The 14,374-nt window shown below is 49.3% G+C and overlaps 1 protein-coding gene across 1 annotated transcript; it reads left to right on the top strand.

The window, feature by feature from the left end:
* Window positions 1–1,032: 1,032 nt before the first annotated feature.
* CALM3 (calmodulin 3) lies at window positions 1,033–12,113 on the top strand. The gene is made up of 6 exons (XM_033158425.1): window positions 1,033–1,325; window positions 7,362–7,392; window positions 7,908–8,051; window positions 9,260–9,366; window positions 9,599–9,734; window positions 10,518–12,113. Exons 1-6 carry the CDS (start codon window positions 1,323–1,325, stop codon window positions 10,544–10,546), a joined length of 450 nt encoding a protein of 149 aa, XP_033014316.1. The 5' UTR covers window positions 1,033–1,322; the 3' UTR covers window positions 10,547–12,113.
* Window positions 12,114–14,374: the final 2,261 nt, after the last annotated feature.

Genomic DNA, 14,374 nt, shown 5'->3' with positions numbered 1-14,374 from the left:
AAAAAAATTAATAATGAAAGAAAGGAGGATCAAATTCAGTAATTTCATAGGCAGATATTCTAGAGTTCCCGTCTACTGTGCTTCCCCATTGCTGACCAAATCATTCCTCACCTGCTGAAAGATGGTATCTGTGGTTGGAAGGGGCATGAACAGATCTACGTTTTATGCATTCAAACCCTTTTTAACAGGTAGAAAGCTGGGAGGGCATCTTACCTCAAACCCTGGCTGGAGAATCGCTGACAGTCTGTGCAGGGAATACTGAGCTTAGTGGACCTTTATTTCTAATGTGGCCAGATAAACAGACAGGATAGAAGACAGGGAGAGCAGCTGCTGCTTTAACTTCTTCATTGACAGGCTGCAGTTCAACAGGTAAAGCGCCCAACCATCGCTGCATTGCCCGGCGTTGGGAAAACTGCGGTTGTTAACACCCAGTCTCTTCCACGTAGCAAAAGGAAACGCACCAACCTAGGAAAAGAATTGCAGGTAAAAAGTTTGGGAGAGGAAAGGGGCGGGGAAACATGAGATGGGGTGTGGCCTATCTGATTGAGATGAGCGCGTGGCTGCATGAAGGAGGCGGGGCTATTGCCTGCCCGGTTGTTATTGTGGCTCCGCCCCTTATGCCCAGATTGATCTATTTGTGCTGGGAGTGGGGGGGGGATAGTTGGCTTGTACCATTCGAAAGAGCGCGAGCGGCTGCCTTCCTCCCTGAAACTCACGAAACAAGCAGCCCGCTGCCCCGCTGCCTACCCTGCCTTTCCGCCCATTCCTCCCGATTTGGTTCCTCCCTCCTCCCCCCCTCTTTACCGCTCCGACATGGCCCGCTCCGATTTTGACGCATTGCAGGTGAGAGGCGACCAATGGCCGCGGCAGTCTCAGCCTGCGCCTCGCTCCCCAGCCAATGGGTACGCGTGTCACAAATGTTCCGTCACAATACTGTGTCCTTCCGCTGGAAGGCGGTTCGAGGGAGGGGCGGACGGGAGAAAAAGCGGTAGCGGGCGGAGGAAAAAAAAAGGGAGGAAAAATAGTCTCTTCTTCCCCACCCCACCCCGCAAAGAGGCGGGGGAGTGGGCGGGGCTTGCGCGGCGGCCGAGAGCAGCTCAGATACACGGAATGCGGGGAGAAGAAAGGGGGCGGGGCGGTTCCCTGGCGGCCGTTGGCGGAGGGATCCCTCTCGCGCCGTGTGTGTGCGTGAGGCGGCCCGCAGCGGGTTCCGGCTACTGCTGCTCGCACCTCCCTTCCCGACATCGCCGCCGCCGCCGCTGCTGCCGCTGCTCCGCGAAGCCTCTCGACGCTCCAGCTGCTGTCGCCACCCGGACCCAGCCATGGTGAGGGGCACGGGCGCCTGAGGGGTTAATTGAGGAAGGGGGGTGGGGGCGAGGGGGGAAGCGGGTCTTCAGGGGGGCTGTATGAGGGGGGGAGGGGGCCGGGGGTCTCTGAGGAGGGGGCCAGGTAAGTGGCCCATTGATTTTATTGTGTGGGGGGTGATAATGGGGGGGACAGGGGAGAAATGGCGCAAGTGAAATGGTTGTGGGGGGTGCAGAGTCAAATGGGGGGTATTGGGGTGCGTGAAACGAGGGGAGTTAACCGCACTGCAGGGCACATGGGGGGTCGGCTTGTGCAAGTTCTGGGTTGCAGATGGGGAGCACTGGTTGGGGGAGGGTTTTTTGGGGGGGCGAGTGAATGGAGCTGGGGTGGAAGCAGGTGTGGGGAGGAGGGGGCGCAGTTTGAGCGCAGGGTTTTTGGGTGCCGGCTTGACTGCAGGGGAGGTTTTTTTGGGGTGGGGAGACTTGGGCGCTTAGGACGCCCCTCCTGCGGAGGGAAGGTGGGGTGCAATGAGCATTTGGGGGGCTGGGACAAGTGGGGCAGCGAGAGAGGCGAGGCGTGGGGGGAGGCTGATCTCATTCCCCCCTCTCTCTCCTGAGCTCTCCTTCCGAAGAAGCACCAAGGGGAGAGGCGAAATGTGATAAGATGAACAGTGTGTGTGTGTTGGGGGGGGATGTTGATGCTGGCGTGTGTGGTGGTGGTGGGGGGGTCAAGGGGGTGAGGCTGTGGAGAGCTGATGGGGCGCGGAGAAGGGAAGAAAGCGCTGGCGTTAATTCTCAAGAAAGCTTGGAGGAAGTGCCCTGGATGCTGGGTTTTCCGGAATGGCTGGCTACCTGGCAGGTTAGGTTCTTGGGCAACTGGGGCAAGGAGCAGGTGGCAGGGTTAATGGGAGTGGAGCAGAAACGCAGGGCTTGGCATGCAGAACAGCTCAGGTGTGGATGTGGTTTCGGGGAGCTTGGCTTTTGGGGTGGGAGGTGATGTGGGGGGTGGGAGCGCCACAGGTGCTGAATAGAGGAGGTGATGGCAGCAGGGGCACTGGGCAGAAGGCCCACCTGGCTGCGGGGTGTCATGGGGCAGGAGTGGGGTGGGGTGGGGCTGGAGAAGGGTGGCAGCCGAGTGTGCCAGCTGATCATCACAGGGCCTTTGGCATGAAGCCGTTGAGGGTGTTTGGGTCTGCCCTTCAGGCGTACTTTGGGTAGGGGTCTTGTTTCGGGAGATGTTCTCTTGAGTAATAGCGCTGTAAGGAGACATGATGGCTGCTGAATGATGCAGCTGAGAGTGGGGCACTCAAGGGCCATGGGAAAAGGGCTGGAGGTGATGCGTTGAAGGGGATGTGTGGGAGATGGCATTTTGTAGCCCATTGTTCAGAAGCCGACAGACAATGAGCCTTTGTGGGTGGTGGCCATGTAGAGTATCTGGTGTGAGATGAGTTAATGGTGTAGAATTGGAGGAAGTGAACTGACAGGACCCTCAAAGGTCAGGCTGGTGTTTCTAGGAGTGGAAGATCTATTAGGCAGAAAAGGTAGGGGGAAACGTATTGAGAGAGAATGCATGGAGTTGGTAGTCTTTTGAATGGTCTCCTCATAAGCTGTGTTGGGTCTGGAAATGGCGTGGCTGGGTTGCTGATGAGAATTCACTTTCCATTATCTAGAAGAGCAGACAGGCTTGTCTTGGGGATGTAGGAGAACATGGGTGTGGATCCTGACAAATATATTTGAGCTGTCTTCTCAATGAAGGTTTTGTTGCATGCATGTCCTTCTGTTCCATGAGGCTCCTGGTGGTCTGCTTTCCAGGTTACTGTTTAGCTGCAGCATCTGATGTTCTCATTCACTGGGCCTCAGAAGCCCCTTTGATTTGCCTCAACAAGGAAATTGACAAACTCCTGACTCAAAACAAAAGCATGGAATTAACCAATCCACGAAGAGTTGGACACGACTGAACGACTGAACAACAAACCAATCCACTCCGTGTCTCACCTCTGACTGGCTTTGGGGGAAAGTGGGGAAGCCATCCAACAAGATAATTTGAAATGTAGTGAGGTAGTTTTGGTCTAATTGCAGCATGACAAACAATTTGGCAAGAAGTAGTAGTGTGAAGACTACTTGGTAGTCTGGTGATGAGGAGAGGGAATCCTGGGGACCTTAGGGATGCTTGGAGAAGAGCCATAGTTCAGTAATAGAACCGCATGCCTTGCATACAGAAGGACCCATGTTTTAGTCCCTGGCATCTCCCAGTAAGGCTGCAAGAGACTCCTGTCTGAAATTCTGGAGAGCCGCTGCTAGTCACTGCAGACAGTACAGAGCTAGATGGACCAATGGTCTGACTCTGTATAAGGCAGCATTCTATGGAGAGCAGCCAGGAGGTTTGAAAAGAAGGCCGAGACGATTGACTTCTAGAGAAGTATTTAGGTGCTCCCGATTTGTCCCATATTGGTGGCACATCATGTAGCCCTGATGTAAAGCACAAAGTTTGGTGTCTCAGTATTATAGGATTACTTGTCTGTGGGTGGGGAGAGTGATCAAAATGGAGAAAGAATGCCTTTAAAGAGCCACCCTCCTGTAATGAAGCCAGGGGTCCTTCTAGTTTTGATCTTCCTCTCCCTACTGCAGCTTCCGGCGCGTGAATGACGCACTAATTCCTTCAGTCCCTTGCTGGAGCCTCCCAGCCTCCCTCAGCCCGTTGCAATATAGAAGGGTGGCTTCCTGTTTGAGTCTGCATTTCCCTCTGGCGGCTTGGCTTATCTACCAGAAGCTATTAGATTATTATTTTCGTGCTGGCTGCTCTTGCCATGCTAACCTACTTTCCAGAGCATCTTTCCCTCAGGCCATCTAGATTGGCTACCCTGAAGGGCCACCATCTCTCTCTTTCTCTCTCTCTAGCAATTACTGAGATGTAGGCCATCTTAAGCAATGCTGAAAAGGCCAGTGAGATTGGGGGGGATAGCATGATTTGATTGGGGAGGCGGATGAAGGCCAGGATTGTCCTTCCTTGATCTTACCACAGCCCTTGGTCTTCTGTCCTGTAGGGGTGCCATTATAAATGCCAAGCCACTTCTGAAGGCTGATTCTGAAGAGCAATGCAGTTCTTCTTGCTCTTTGCATTTCCCTCTCGTCTAGCAGACCCTGTGTAGCTTATGCGATCTGACAAGTTTAGACAGGGATGTCAGAGTTCAAGCTTTTACCCTGAAGAAATCTTTGTCCAAGATGAAAGTCAGGTGGCTGTTCTGACCCCCTCCTGCCCTGTTGCCCCTATCAGTTCTGTGCCTGAGCTCAAAATGAGGATTTTTCCCCTCTCATGGCTGAGATGTGGGTGGACCCACCCGCCCTCCCTTTCCTGCATTGATGTGACCCTTTGTGGTGCAGTGTATTAAAACCTTCCCCAGATCCTCACTCTCTGTCGCTGCATTGGAAGTGCTTTATCATCCTTGTTCCTTTTCTGACAGTAGAGGGCTCCTAAGTCCACTGCAGTCTGTTTAACTGAGCCCCTGTAAATCTGGGGTAGCATTAGTTTCTCTGCAAAAATACCTCTAGCTCTAAGCCTAAATGGGTGGTGGTGGTTGTGTTCCCCCCCCCCCCCCCAGAATGTGGGGTGTGGGGAGGACATCATATGGCTGCGTCTGGACTTTCATTGGGGGCTTTCCTTCCTCTCACCCTCACCCCCCCCCCCCGGCGGGCTTCGCCCTTCTGCATGTTGCACCCTTGGCAGTCTTTGGTGATATCTGCATTTTGCAAGGAGCGACTCAGGCGGTATCAGGTTTGCCTTGTATCTTCTGCTCTGGCTCTCTCTGTGCTGCAGTGTTGGAGTGGCTGGGACTGCAGTGAAGGCTGGAGTCCAAGCAATCCTCGTGTTTTGCAGCTCTTACTTCCAAAAGCACTGAAGTAGAATGTTAAAGCTCCTTTTTTTAAACAAGTGCACCGTAATGGGTGTGAGCTGCAGGCTGCTTCTTAGCCAACGCAGAAGCATGATGGAATGGTGCAGCCAACTTCAGCAAGGCCAGACAAGGGGGAATGCGGCAGAGATGCTCTTGTCCAGGAAGTGCCACTTGGATGGCAGACCCAGAAGTCCCTTGATGTGGTAATACAAAGGTGTGCCTCATTTCCCCTTGGAATCCACTTTACTCAGTACCTGTACACTGCTGATAAGCACCCTCACCTCTCCTTGGGCCAACATATTTGTATTTTTATCCCACCATTCTTCTGAGATACGAATCATTATCACAACAATGCTGTGACATAAGGTAGGCTCAGTTATTGACTTGCCTAGGGTCACCCATTAAGTGCCATGGCTGATAAAGGATTTGAACCAGTGTCTTCCTGATTCAGTTCTAAAGCTTTGCCCTTGTCATCCCAGAGCCCTTCATTTCTGCAATAAAATTCAGCCAGAAAACTGCCTTCTGAACGTTGCCTTATTCTAAGGAAGAAGAATACTGGTTGGGTTCAGCCATTGAATGCTCAGGTAGAGTCGTGGATCCCAACAGAAATGAATCTGCAGTGTTGCACTGTCTGCCCTTTTTATATCCTGCCTTTCCTCCATTCTGGGGCAGCTTAGCATAAACCCAAAGGCAAAGCATTAATACGGTGCAAATAAAACATCAATAAAATCACAAATTTGCAATATGAATACAACGAAACAGCAGAAATAGATTATCTGTGTCTAAAGGCATGCCATTTTGGGTTTCATTTCTGAAAGCATTGTAAATGGGAAACAGGAAGAAACAATTGCTTTGAGATCCTTTTCCAGTTCTGTTACTTCTGGCTGTGTAAATGGCCATCATATCTTGTGGCAGTGAATACTTGATGGTCAAACTAGCTAATGACACCACCCCTGTGGCTTTTTTTCAGTCCTTCCTGCACGAAGCAGCTGGCACTGTTGGTCTCTGTCTGCACCTTTTGCGGTGCATCTGCTCTCTGGTCATGATACACTGTGGCTTAGATTGCAGAACCTGACTTGTGAGAGGCCAACGGGTGGGTGGGTGCTGCCACCGCTCCTGAAACTGGCATGGCTTCAAGGGCCTTTTGGTGCCTCCTGTAAACATAGGCATGATGCAGAAGGGGGCTGGGCGTGTCTAGCTCAGAGCAAAGGTTGGGGAAAGTGGGCTTGAGAGTGTTAGGCTTAACTTCTGTGGTGTTTCAGCAGATGCTGTAAGTTACTTGATGAAGAATCCAGCCACCTTAAAAAAAAATCCTCCTGACTTGCTCTTAATTATTTATTTGCTCCTTCCTGGCAATTTTTGAAAGCCAGCAGAAAAAGGAAGGAGAATGTTATTTCACCAGGGTCATCCCTTTAAAGAGGATACAATCCACTGGGTCAGTGCTTAGCAAAGCAGGCATAGATTGGCTGTTGAGGGGTTTAATGGAGCAGGCTAACCAGTGAGGTTCAGGGCCCACCTATCCTGCTCTGAAACATCTAGGTTTCTGCATGTGACTTAAAATCGTAGCACTGTAGAATTGGGAGGGACCACGAGGGTCATTTAGGGGAACCCCCTGCAATGCAGGAATCTTGCCCTGCTTGTCCCAATGATGCAGCTGTCGCCATCCACCTGCAGTTCTTCTGCATTGTGCCTTATTATGGGGAATGTGCATAGCTCCAGGTTTAAGACTTCTTGGTGAGAGCCAGAGTGAAGGAAGGCAGCATTGGCAACCGTAGGGAGGAAGCAATAGAATGATGGACAGGCCTAGAGGCCATGGCCTGTCCTGGTATGAGGAGTGGTGTGCTTGGAAGCCCCTTCTCACCCTCTGTGGATTGGGCTGCTGCTACAATCTCAGCTCTGTAGCCCTGAATTGCAGAACTGAGGCTGGGGGTTAAGCCAAATGCAGCCACAAGTTGGCAGCAGGAGACCCTTTGGACACTGCAGGTGGACTGCATCCAGCTTGGTAGGTCACAAGGTGTGCAAACCTGAGCTAGGGGCTTACAGGTGATGTGGAAAATGGCATGGGCTCTGCTGCTTCCCCACCAGGGAAGCTGATAAGAGATGTAGAGAGGTTTGACTTGGGGTGACTCTTCATTTTATATGTGTTTTTCTCTCTCACTTCTTTCAGGCTGACCAACTTACCGAAGAGCAGATTGCAGGTGAGTCCTCAGCATACAGTGGCAGTAAATATTAACTTGGCTGGCACTGAATTGATCTGCATGTTGAGGGAAGACGAGCAGTACTTCCCCTTGTCTTCTGGCTTTGAAGCTGGGTTAACCACTGCACAAACTGGGCCAGAATGCACATGGTGAGGGGCAGATTGTGAGCTTCTCTGCAGAGAAGGAGAATGTTTTTTTCCTGGTAGTCCTTAAAGTGCAGAATCCTTACTACAGTTCCTTTAGGAGAGATAATTTCCCCATCTGCTGGGTTTGGGTGGTGGTATGAGAGCAAGGCCACAAAAGATCAAAACAAATCCCTGGGCTGGGAAAATGTGAACAGGCTTGTGCTGCCACCAGCATTTTAGGCACTTGGGATTTCAAATACATCACCAGACTCACTTGGTCCCCCTCTCTCCCAAGTGTTTGGAATGGGGCTGGCTAGACTTCCAGGATGATCACTGGTTGCAAGTACATGATCTCTATGTATCTCTCAACAACCCTGCTTCCCCCCGCAGAATTCAAGGAGGCCTTCTCCCTCTTCGACAAGGACGGGGATGGCACCATCACCACCAAGGAGCTTGGCACTGTGATGAGGTCTCTGGGTCAGAACCCCACCGAGGCAGAACTGCAAGACATGATCAATGAAGTTGATGCTGATGGTAAGTGGCCCCAGCACTAAGGGGGCAGAGTAAGTGATCCAAAACCCATGGCTTCTGCTGGTACTTTATGCAGAAATTTCAGCTGGGGTTGCTTCAGTTGGGGAGCAAGCTCTATTCCTGGTGGATGAGAGGAACAGTTTACCCCTTCCCCACTGAGCTTCTCTGACTCCTGTGCTTAGACATACACCCACCCCTGCTGTTTCCCTGCCTTTTGTGACTGAGAGGCAAGTTAAGAGGTAGAAGCAAGAGGAATACTGTACTGATTTATTTGATCTTGCGAGACTAACATAGACTGACCTATGTATTAAGTTGCTAATGAATGCAATGGTGGGGACTGGTTCTGATGGAGTACTAGCTGACAGTGGAGTGGGGGATGGGTCAAGGCTTGTGAAGAGACCAGGCACAAGAGACCAGGGCCCTGCGGGATTTGGCATCTTTCCGCAGGGCCTGCAAGACGGAGCTGTTCCACCTGGCCTTTGGGTTGGTTTCAGTTTAACCCTGATGTTTCGTTCTTTTGGGGTGATTGGTGGGCTACTTAAAAATGAGGATGAAGTTTAGATTTAGTTTTAAATTTTATTTTAATCTGTATTTTAATGAACTGTTTTATGTTTTTGTTGTGATTTTATTGGTGTTAGCCGCCCTGAGCCCGGTTTGGCGGGGAAGGGCGGGGTATAAATAAATTTTTATTATTATTATTATTATTATTATTATTATTATTATTATTATTATTATTATTAAGGACCCAGAAAGCCAATTGTAGTAGTAGTAGTAGTAGTAGTAGTAACAATAGGAAGTAGCACCCTATTTCCTTCCAGGGATAACAGAAGGGTGCAACATGGATGTCTTGAAAATGCCACTCACTTTCTTCAGTGTATATACTGCCTTCCAGTTGCACTGTCCAAGATGCTTAAAATAAAGACAAAATAACAACAATTGGTTAACGCCGGCAGTATCTTGAGGTATTCTTTATGATTGCTTCACAGGCAGACCATTTAGCAGACACTGGGTTGTGGAACTACTATTGTGCCATAATTTGTCCAACTCCAACACATTCCATCAGCTAGTTAGGTTCCCTTCGAGCGGGGCTTCAGTCTTCTGAGGCTGGCTTTCTCCTAGGGTGGCTATTTGAGATTGGTCTCGGCATCCCAGTCTGCAGCTGCTTTGGTTTCTGCTGGCTTCATCTCACTGGTGCTCATTTCTGTTTTCAGGGAACGGCACAATTGACTTCCCAGAGTTCTTGACCATGATGGCAAGGAAGATGAAGGACACAGACAGCGAGGAGGAGATCCGAGAGGCTTTCAGGGTGTTTGATAAGGTGAGGAAGTTGAGAAGGACCACCCGCCTTCTGGAGGGGATGGAGGAGAGTGGACAGAATACTGCCGCACATCCCCATATACTCTCAGGGAGAATGGCAAGGAAACAGCAGTGCCCCCTTCCCTTAATCTGGAGCATACAGAGTGGAGACGGAAACACCACCTGTCAGGATAAAAGTGGAAGGTGCTGCCTAGCTGTGCTCCTCCCTGCTAAACTGATTCCTTTGCTTCCAGGATGGGAATGGCTACATTAGCGCAGCAGAGTTACGCCACGTGATGACAAACCTAGGGGAGAAGCTCACCGATGAGGAGGTGGACGAAATGATAAGGGAGGCAGATATTGATGGGGACGGGCAGGTCAACTATGAAGGTGAGTCGGGGATGGGACCAGCATCTTGCCTGCTGCGGTTTTGGCAGCCAGAACGTTGCATGAAATAATTGAGGTTCTGCTTAGGCAGAGGGTCTCTAAAGAACTGTATGGGCCCTCTTCTGGTTTTCAAGGGCAGTAATTGTGTCACAGACTTCGGCTATCTGGGTGGCGTGGAAACACCGTAAATATTTTTATATATCCTGTTGAGGGGGAGATGCCTTGGATTATACATGTATCACACTTCAGTTTTGAGCTGTGTGGAAATAACCCCAAATTTAATACTCCCGAGTCCGTCAGTGAGGTCTACATATATGCAAAACGTATTCAAAGGCTTTGAAGTTTGCTGTTTCTACAGGCCTTGGTTGGATAGTGCCAGGGTTTTCTTAGCCCTTCCCCTCAAATCTTGTTATGGTACTATTCTGGGGACTTTTCTTTGGTTCTTGAAGCCTACGGTACTCTCCACACCTTGTTCAATATAGCAGGGTACACATTGAGGTCGTGTTCAGTGGAGGGGGTACCCTTGACTTCCCCTCTGGTAGTTTTCTCTGGATGAAGGCATTATGAGAGTGGAGCAGTTCATAACATTATCACAGCTCTGTTTGCTTTTATCTTTTGAAAACTACATCGAGTGTAAGGTTCGAATCATGTCAAGCCGAAGTAACTGTGTGGCTGCTGACTGGGCTGATGCCTAGTGCGACTAGGTGATCTCAAGTCTTCCAGCTTTAAAAGGGTGTGGGCATCCCCGTACTGACCCTTTGCTTCCTTACACTGTGTCTCTTGCAGAGTTTGTGCAGATGATGACAGCAAAGTGAAGCCCGCAGAGTGGGTGGCTGGCAATGCCCATTCTCCTTCGATACTTTTCTCCAACACACTCTCTCTACTTAAGTAACCTGGTTCTCTAAGCAAAACAATCGGCTGTGGAATAAATCTGACCAAGCAATTAAAAAAAAAGAAAAGAAACTTCCCAAGCTGCATGATTGCACTCATCTATCCCTCCTTCTTCTTGCTCTCCCTCCTTCCCCCTCCCTGCCTTTCCTTCCTTCCACCTCTTCCTGGTGCACATCCCCTAAAACCTCCCCGAGAACCTCCAACCTTGTGGATGTCTTTTGTTTCCATCGGGTCTTCTGTTCTGCAGCCAGAGCTGGCCTGTCTCCCAGGGCGCAGATTCTTTCTCTTTCTTTCAAGAATCCACACGATGGGGGTGGAGAGAGAGCGCAAAAGCCTTCTTAATCGTGTTGCATGTGTCTGGCACTGTGGTCGTGCGCATTGACATGGCGGTTGCCACCGAAGGTCTTGCCCCAGGGAACACCGAGGAGGGGTACAAGGAGGAAACTGGGTTGTTGTTTTCCCCCCCTTCGTTTTTGTGGGAGGGGGGGCGCTATCCCACCGCCGGGGTGCCTGTGGCTGAGGGCGGGTTCCAGAGAGCTCCGTCAGCATGATGTGGGGAGAAGAGGCTGTTAAAAGAGGGGGAGGGGGGAGCGTCCGACAACTGTCCGATTGGCTCTTTAAAGAAAACAAAAACAAAAAACCACGCAAAACCGAACCAACCGCCCATAATTTTAACTTCTGTCTTTGTTCTTAACCTTGTATAAATTGTAAATGTCCTTACAGTTTCCTAGGCATTGTGTCCAGACATTGAAGCTGCTATGTAAATACCTGATGCTACAGGCCCCTTTTGCGGGGGGGGGGGTGTCGCCCCACGTACGGCGATGGCAAATGCTTTTGATTGGCAGCTTGAGGGGTTTGGGGGGGGGAGGCGTCGGAACGGAACCGCAATAAAACAGTGAAGCCGCTGCTGAGTGAATGCCAACTGCGCCAGAACGCCCTCTTCTCCCTCCCTCCTCCTCCCCCCCCTTTCCTCATGCGACGCTTCATTTTTTCTGTAGTGGCTCTCTCAGTTTTAACGCTTGTGCCGCACCTTTGGCTTCAGTGTCTGTGCTCTTTAAATGTTGCTTCCTTAACTCCGCCCGCCCCCTTTCCTCGCGGCAAAACAGCATGGGCCGCAAACTTGCTTCTCTTTACTTTTTTCACTTTTATTTTTTAATCCAAAAAAAATTTTAAATAAATAAAGAAGAAGAGAAAAACCAGTTTTGGAGGGGAAATCGAAACAGAGCTGCAGAATTTCCCTGAAACCGGGTGAAAGAAGAGTGCTTTGCGCAGTCCGTGGCGGATTTGACCACGCCCCCTCTTATTATTTCCTGTCTTCTGCACTCCTGCGTTGAGCAGAGGTGGAGGGATCTCACCTGAGAACTTAGGCAGGGGGCGTGGGGAAGGTTGGAGCAAGAATGTCTTTGAAAGCAGGTGGTATTGTGTTCAGTTCAAGCTGTGAAAATAAAATTATATCAATGTTTTCCAATAAAATGCAGTGACTACCTGAAATTGCTATGTTTCCTTTGGTATTCCCTGTCCCTTTAAGTGGAACCACCTTGTTCGGTTGTTTTGTTTCACAGTTGCTGGAACAGCTTAAGATGTGAGTGTCTCTTTTTCCCCATGGGTGAATGCAGCAAATGCCCCTTGGGGAAACTTTTTGAAAACAAATTAAATTGGTAAGAGCTTTCCTCTGAAGGTTGTAATCGCTGAGCCACTTCCATAGGCTCCTGGTATAAGCCTGGAGCTACTTGCGTTGGAAAACATCATTTGACTTAGTCGCTGTGAGTAGAAGCAGCTGCATTCTGTCTTTATGTTGCTCCCATTGATTCTAGGTGGGCAAAGGAAGGAAATGGAGGGACAAGGGAGCCTAAAAATCATGAAAGGAGGGTAAGGAGGTTGCAAAGAAAGCTGAATGAATTCTTTGCCTCTCTCGTCACAACCAAAGATACAGGCAGATCCCAGTGCCTAAACCTAACCTTTGCAGGAGGCGAATCTAAAGAACTGGGGCAGATAGTTATGATGAGAAATGATGCGCTAAGCCTAGTAGGCAACACGAAAATTGTCCACATGGCATCCACTCGAGAGTTATAAAAGAACTCAAATGTGAAACTGCTGATCTTCTGTCTAAAGTATATAACTTGTCCCCTCCATTCTGGAAAGTAACCAATGTAACACTAGTTGTTTTTTAAAAGAATGCAGGGTGGGGGGGCTGTTAGCATACTGTCTGCCCCAGGAAAACGGGAGGAAAGTGTCGTTAAATATAAAATAGCCAAGCATAGAAGAGAACAAGCCTCGCTGAAGCAGAGCCAGCATGCCTTCTGCAAGGGAAAATCCTGTCTCACAAATCTATTGGAGTTCATTGACAGTGTCAACAAGCATATGGGTATAGATTGGTTAACACAGTGTACTTGGGACTTTCAAAAGCATTTTGACAAAGTACCTCATCAAAGATGCCCTGAGTAAGCTTAGCAATCAAGGAATAAGAGGAGAGGTCCTTTTATGGATCAGGAATTGGCTAAGTTGCAGGAAGTAGAGTAGGAACAAATAAACAATGGGGAGAAGTAGAAAGGATCAGTATTGGGACCTGTGCTATTTTAACTTCTTCATAAATGATCCAAAGGAGTGAGCAGTGAGGTGGCCAAGTTTGCAAACAATATTAAATGGTTCTGGGTCATTAAAGCAAAAGAGATTGTAAAGAGCTCCAGGAGGACCTCCCAAAGCGGAGTGAATGGGCGGTAAAATGGCAAATGCAATCCAAGGTAAACAAGTGTAAAGTGATAAAATACTGGAGCAAAAAATATTAATTTCATATATGTGCATGGGGTTTGAATTGGCAGTGACTGACCACAAATAAAAATTGGGGGTTGATGTAGGTAGCTTGGTGAAGGCATTGACCCAGTGCGTGGCGGCTGTGAGGCAATTTCCATGCTATGGGTCATTAAGAAAATGAATTCAAAATAAAATGGTTGATAAAATGTCGTTACAAACATCCATGGTGCAACTGCATTTGGAATACTGTGTGTGTTTCTGGTCACCTCACCTCAATCAGGATATTGAAGACTTGGAAATGGTTCAGAAAACGGCAAGAGAAAGGTTGCAGTGTTCAGGACTTTTTAGTTAAGAGAAAGGTGAGTTAGAGTGGACAGGATAGAAGTTTATGACATAATACATGGCATGGGGAAAGTGCATAGAGAAAAGTATTTCGCACTCATAACACTGCAACTGGCGGACCTCCAATGAGGCTGAACGTTGGAAAATTCAGAACAGATATAACAGTTTCTTCTCTCTACGCATAGTAGGAACTGTGGAACTCATTCCCTCAGGAGACAATGATGGCCACCAACTTTAAAAGAGGATTTAACAAATTCATGGAGGGCTATCACTTGTCTGGTAGCTTTGATGGCTTTGCTGGGCCTCCACAGCTGGCTGTAATAATGCTTCTAAATAGCACTTGCTGGAAGCCACAAGGGGAGAGTTGCTCTTCTTCTCTGATCCTGCTTTTGAGGGTTTCCTACGGGCAACAGGTTGGCCGCACTGAGAACAGGATGCTGGACTAGATGGCCATTGGCCTGATCCAGCAGGCATATGTGTGTGTGTGTGTGTGTGTGTGTGTGTGTGTGTGTGCATACACTTAGCTGTGGATGAGCCAGTCCCATTTGCATTTCAGTGCAACATTGTCTGCAGGACCTAGAGCTGTGCTGGATGCAGACGATGAGAGCTGGAAGTCTTAACATCTGGAGCACACCAAGTTGGGGGCAGCTGCCCAAGAG

The sequence above is a fragment of the Lacerta agilis genome, chromosome 8 (genome assembly GCF_009819535.1).
Source record: "Lacerta agilis isolate rLacAgi1 chromosome 8, rLacAgi1.pri, whole genome shotgun sequence".
In the NCBI taxonomy this organism is placed as follows: Eukaryota; Metazoa; Chordata; class Lepidosauria; order Squamata; family Lacertidae; genus Lacerta; species Lacerta agilis.
This window is presented reverse-complemented; position numbering and strand designations above follow the sequence as displayed.

Bases quoted from the DNA above. Each gene is read 5' to 3' on its own strand.
- CALM3 (XM_033158425.1), top strand. The intron at 9,367-9,598 runs GTGAGGAAGTTG...CTTTGCTTCCAG, and splicing joins CTTTCAGGGTGTTTGATAAG to GATGGGAATGGCTACATTAG. The intron at 9,735-10,517 runs GTGAGTCGGGGA...TGTCTCTTGCAG, and splicing joins CGGGCAGGTCAACTATGAAG to AGTTTGTGCAGATGATGACA.